This window comes from Antedon bifida, chromosome 6, assembly GCF_963402885.1.
Source record: "Antedon bifida chromosome 6, ecAntBifi1.1, whole genome shotgun sequence".
Lineage (NCBI taxonomy): Eukaryota > Metazoa > Echinodermata > Crinoidea > Comatulida > Antedonidae > Antedon > Antedon bifida.
This window is the reverse complement of record NC_136231.1, coordinates 23,004,662-23,011,143: the sequence shown is the minus strand read 5'-3', so window position 1 is coordinate 23,011,143 and position 6,482 is coordinate 23,004,662. Positions and strand designations below refer to the sequence as shown.

The window sequence follows — 6,482 nt, the reverse complement described above, 5'->3', positions numbered from 1 at the left end:
CTATAGATTAGAAGACTTTCCTTTGCCGTTTCACTTATATATTCCATACAGATAATAGGCTATACTCTATAGAAAAAGTGTGTATTTCATGGCATGGGGGTGGGGGGTGGTGTGGAAAGCGCATCACTACGTGTGTACCCTCGATCCGTCTTGTTTTAATATTTGTTTAAACATTAGCTTCATAAAATTATTTGATAGTCCTGAACCAAAATTACCCACATAAAGATTTCCTGATAATTTATTTACGTTTAAAATATTCATAAATTCCAAAAGCCAATAATACTAATACAATTGCAGTATCCTTTATGTTCTGTTATCCTAAATTATCTATATTGACGCGTTAGCATGCATAATTGTTGGCACCGTAATATTGAATTAATATTTTTCGGTCACTTCAAAAATTTCAGGAAGTGTCATCAGTGCGTCAAATAGTACAGTGATCTTTGCTGTTAGAGGGCCAAGGTATTTAAATTGGATAAATATGTGTAATGCCAAGCCTTACGATTTATGCATAGTTAATAATGTATCTACAGGAAAGCCTGCAGCATCTAACTTTTTGGGAGAAATAGGCCTAGAATATAGCTAGGTAAGTAAGTCGTTCTAAGTCGATTTAAAGGGCATACATTGGATTATAGGAATGCACATGTACTATAATTTTCGTTTTGCCATATTCCATTTATAGGCCTAAATTAGTGAGTTTGTATTTTGTGGAAAGTTAATCGTAATGTGTATGGTGTGGCTCAGAATAGACTGAGTGTGCTTGTGTGTGAATGTAAGTGTATTGCTTGAACTGTTTCCGATCTTCACTCTTTTCTATATTTTGTAAACTTCAGAAGTGCCTTCCTTCCTTCGTTAGCAAAATCTTATACCTACATTTTCCTTTTCTTTCTTTATCCATTTCATTAAGTTTGATTTACTAATTCAAGTTTTATTTTTCTTTGCCAATTTTTGTTTTAAATGTCAATCAACATTTTTATTATTTTAAATTATTTAAAATTAATATATTTATTAATATGGAAAAGGAAAGTCTTTCTAAAGTGATTAAGTTCACTTTCTATTCTTCTGTATTTCTTTGTAGTTTTTTAAATGATTAATTAATTTCAATTAAGTAGTCATACAGACTGCATGCACGGTGGGTTTCATGCTAGACTATTATGGAGACTTATAATGTTATTTAATTTATTTCCACTATTTATTTCTATTTTCTAAGCTTTAGGATAAATGATAATAATATGATTTTAACGTTGAAGTTGATTCACTTTTTCACGTTTCATGCCCGCATTCTGTAGGCCTAATTAAACTTAATTATGACTAATTTCAAGCAGAGTCAACTGGCGGATATAACTGTCAACAATTAGGCTTAAAGAACTTTCTGAGAACATACAAAATGAGATGTTACTTGCTTACAATGTATTCAGCAGTGATACTTTTACTGCAGTGCTAGAATACTGCAGTAAAAACTGATTTGATAGGATTTTTTGTAATTTGTATGAGTGTCTGCAGGAAATCTAGCGATATATCTATATCTTAAAATAGCACATTCACTCATGTCAAACTACTATTTGAACTAGGCCTATAAGCATTATGATGATCGCACCATTTTAAAATTATGATGTTAAATTTTATTTGCAGATTTTATGGATTTTAAACGTACGGAGGAAGGACCTATCTACGAACAAGCATGTCTTCATTATAATACGGTATGGACACAATTTAAATGAAAACTAAACACAAAAATATAAACCTAATAATAGGTTTATAACTTCATTTAAAATTAATGAAACGGAGGAATGATGTCGGATTGAAGAAGATCGGATCGGCAGGATCGGTCTATAAAAATAGGTAGATGTTTGTCAATTAGAAGATACTTAGGTTATTTATAGATGATTAAAAGTTAGTATTTTAGATTTTAGAAGAAAATTTCGATTTTAGAGGAAAATTATGGTTTTAGAAGAAAATTTCGATTTCAGAAAAGACCTCAAATCATAGATCATTACATAATTTGAATATAAATAATTCTAAATAATGTAAATTTTAAAAAAATATTTCTAAATGTAATAAAGTTAAAAATCCATCAACATCGGCATATATGCATTTCCGCCAATTGTTTAATTTCCTGAATCAATTAAATCTGGAATTGGACCAAAAGCGTCGTTTCTTGTTAACATTTTCTAACTATACCAATATGGTTCTCTTAGTTTTTATAACGTACATTTGATTTGACTATGTTGTTGTCACGGCTAATTAAAAATATGCATATGTAGGCCTACTGGTCTAAAGAAATTGTTTTGCAAAAACTTGTTGTGCTTTTGAACGGAAAAGCTGTCTAGTCTAAGCTAAGAAATGCCCTTTATTAGTCTGCTTAAAAGGATTTCATACTCGTTAACTGTAGACAGGAGATAGGCCTACGACCGAACGCAGCATAGGATAATTTCAACAGCGTTTTGTGAATTGAACACAATTATGAAGCATAGTACAGCAAGTACTTACAGAAGTTACACTGAGGTATTACGAGGTTCATAAAGTTTCTTTTTAGTTGCACCAAAAAAAAATGTTACTAAGAATATGCATAACCATACGGTCAGGGTTCAAGACATTCAAAGTCGTTTTATTATTGGATAAATTACAGTTCCGCCATTGCAAGGTTAGGCTTAATGTTTAGGTTTCGTGTAAGTTGTTATAGCTTACAAATGTATTATTTTGGATATGTCTAATTACTTTTGGGAACAATGTAAAAAGGTAAGGATATTCCTCCTTAAGATCTACTTGGTTAGTTGCTTAATTATGATTACTTTTATAATCAAGTTTCTATGTATTGCTCGATTTGTTGCCTTTAGGCACAGATTCAGTATCCTTGAAAGATCCTCGTATCATTATTTGCTTGTTATTATTGAACATTACACTTATATAGAAAATGATGACCAATAATTCACTTGAAAACACACCATATATGTTCATTATGTTTACTTCACATTTAAGATGTCATAAAATTCATAATAAACGTTTGCCTATTGTTTCGTTGAATTTATTTGGTGTATAAAACAGAATGTATATTTCCTATAATAGCTATCTTATTGTTTTACTTTCATTTTCCATTTTAAAAAGGAAAGCTAGTAATTCGTTTAATCTGTATTTCCTATCTAACCTAAAACAAATAAAGAAGTATATTGTTAATATTATTATCATTATTATTATATTTAATTAATACATTTATGAATATTTATATATTTTCCAAAGCACGCCTTCAGTAATCGAGCGTCTTTTGTGTCAGACCCGGTTCGAATACCATAACTTCAATGTGAAAATCGTATGAATTCCACCTGTTGTTTACTTTTGTATGCATGTCTTGTGTATACGAACTGCAATATAATTGCAGAATTACTACCTCAAAGCACAACCAGCGTAGTTCTTATAGTTCCAGTAGTTCCAGGTGCAGGCCAATTTCTTTTGTTCGACAATAATATTTAAAAACGTTTCTATTTATAAATGTCTAAATTTTCATTAATTGAACTATAAACTTGAGACTGTTATCATATCATATCAACTTAATTAAGTACAAAAATAAATAGTTCCAATTGAGGAATTAATCCTGAAGCAAGAGTAACAGGACGAGTGACAATAGAATAAGGAAAGCCTAATTTAGAATTATTGAATGATGAATCATTCAACTCAACCTATAATTTATGGAATATAATAACACTAGGGTTTATAGTAACATTATATAATGAAAGAGATCAAGAAAATGTATTCCCCTTTTCATTATTGCGTTTTAGAAACTACTACTGAAAAACACTTATCACGTATGAGTATGAGCATTTGGATCGAAAACTCGAATTAAATTATTATGGTATGATGAACAAAAGAATATGGTATAGGGGAAATGGCTCCCTCTATGAAATTCGGTACTAAGGGGTTTTAAGGAGTCTAATAGTCTTACTAATAGACTGTTTTTATAATTTAGAAATAGAGATGCTACCAAACGTAAATAATTTCCTTCCTTTGTTGCTACGGATTCCAACTAGTTTGTTATCGCCTTTCGTTGGAACATCTAGATACTTCGGCCAACCAACACAAGGAAATACATCTTGAAAGAATTTACCAATGCGAATAAAACAGCTAACTCACCCCAACCGAGGATTTTTAGTCGGATAGCTTACTAGAATTTGGGGCGGACAGTTTTTGTCTTGGTGTCTTTATTAGGGTACCGTACTATGACTATTTGGGACTTCGGCTATCTTGTTTTTGGGAGCTTTTTAATATAAAAAGGGCATATCAGATCAAACACAATTAGGAAGTTCGAATCCGTAACATCTAGTTGGTATGTCCTAGAAACGATTTTCATTCTATGTGGTGTCACATCACACGTTACGCGTCATAACTAACTAATTAATTTATAATTAATATTTTTGTTAAAGCCAACAATTATGTCAAACGGTGAAAAGATTGAATCCGAAATTGGGCGAAGACTATCACAGCATGAATTAACTGTTCCATACACGGAAGATACGGGCCCAAAAAAGCACAACCAAAACGTGATGGCAACCATGACAGAGAGAGATCCCTATCAAGTTAATGAGGACGTTCGAGTAAGTAACATTTTTCATGTTATTATGACACAACTATTGGACGTGATGTGATTTGTCAACAAATATATTAAGGCCTACATAAAATATTTCAAATACAAGTACAAGTAAATAAATATAATATATATTTACTTGTACTTGTACTTGTTGAAATATATATGAGGTATATATATATATATATATATATATATATATATATACTTTTTCTCATTCTCACAGATTTCCTCATCTCTATTGTTTCAAATTAATTAATTAAATGTCAGTATATCACCGGGCGGTTTAGAATTCATGTTCTGTGTCTGATGTGTTTATATAATATAAAAGTATCTCTTCGGAGATCCCGCTTCATGAATAAAAATGAAAGATGAGGGCGTATCAATTTGATCTCTGGTGCGCGTGCGTACAATTGAGGGACTAGTGCTGTTCCGCCGGCGTACCACACAGAGAATGTTAAAGAGTCGCTATCCAATCGGGTTTGAACAATACTATGAAAGCCTCAGTGGTCTAATGGTTAGTACATCTGCATATCAAGCAGAAGGTTCCGGGTTCGTATCTCGGTTGGGGCGACAGATTTTCTCATCTTTATCGTTTCAAATTAATTAATTAAATTTCAGTACCGTATATCACCAGGCGGTTTAGAATTAATGTTCTGTGTCTGATGTGATACATTAACGGATACATAGCAACAACAAGTTCCGTATATGAACTGCTAGCTAACCAACCAAAGTATTATTGTTTCTATGAAATATTATTGTTTATTTACTTTTTTAGGTTGGATTTGATGACGTATTTGCCGAACCAGATGGCATGCACTCATTCGATTTTGTATGGGAATATAGTTTCTTGACATTTTCCTCGTCAAAACTTTGGTGTTATAAGATAATAACAGCAGTATGCAGTTTACCGTTTTCATTGTGTTGGGGTGAGTAGTGAGTAAAGTAATGTATCATTTCAATATTAACGTATTAGTTGAATTTAAAGTTTTTGAGAGGTAGTAGGTTTAAGCCCCATCCTAAAACAACTTGAGAATTTTCAAAATCGGTGCACTTTTCGGATTACTTTATATTAAATTGAATCCTCTGAATCAACTAAGTATCTCGTGGGTGCATTACCTGTTGCTTCATGCGTGAGGTATAGTAGATTCGAACCCAATTTGCGAATTTATTCCACACATTTTCTAATATTCTTTAAATAAATATTCGGTAGAATTACGTCGGGTTGGTACAATGACTAATCAATACAGTTTAATTTGAATAGAATTTGTAACAACTATACGTTTGTTGCTTGTTTTTCTTACAGGAATTCAATTTGCATTTTTAACGTTCTGTCACATTTGGTATGTAATGCCTTGTCTTAAGATGTGGGTAGTTTCTCTTGACTGGGTAGGCAAGAGTTGGTCACACTGTGTAAGGACATTTGCTGACCCCGTATTTGAATCAGCTGGTCGATTTCTGGGAAACATTCGAGTATCGACAAGTAGTTCTACAGAATAGTTTTATATATGTTTATAATGTAATTTAAATAACGCTGCTGATGTTGAATGATGTTAAAAAGCAATCTATTTTGGGAATACGCAACAAAACGGAATTATCCAATCTCTAAAACATAATAAGAAGCAATTCTATCCCGACACACAAAGGTACCAAAATGAGTGTTACAATAGGCTGTATGACCACGTATACGATAAGGCCTAACGCATAATATTCTAAAATAAGGTTAAATTTAGGCACTTTTTAAAATTGTATATTAATTGTATAGTTTAAATAAAACAATTTAGTTAGGGTTTAGAAATGTATTTATAGTTTTGCCTAAATTTAATATATACAATATAATACTAAAATGTTAAAAAGCATTGTTCACAACTATATTTAAACAGGATTGAAAAGTTGAACAAATTTA

General features: G+C 31.5%; 1 protein-coding gene across 1 annotated transcript; it reads left to right on the top strand.

The window, feature by feature from the left end:
• The first annotated feature begins 701 nt into the window (after positions 1 to 701).
• On the top strand, positions 702 to 6,076 carry LOC144844848 (caveolin-3-like). The gene is made up of 5 exons (XM_078701943.1): positions 702 to 772; positions 1,633 to 1,700; positions 4,416 to 4,586; positions 5,355 to 5,505; positions 5,883 to 6,076. The coding sequence occupies exons 2-5, from the start codon at positions 1,638 to 1,640 to the stop codon at positions 6,074 to 6,076; spliced, it is 579 nt and encodes a 192-aa protein (XP_078558069.1). The 5' UTR covers positions 702 to 772; positions 1,633 to 1,637.
• Positions 6,077 to 6,482: the final 406 nt, after the last annotated feature.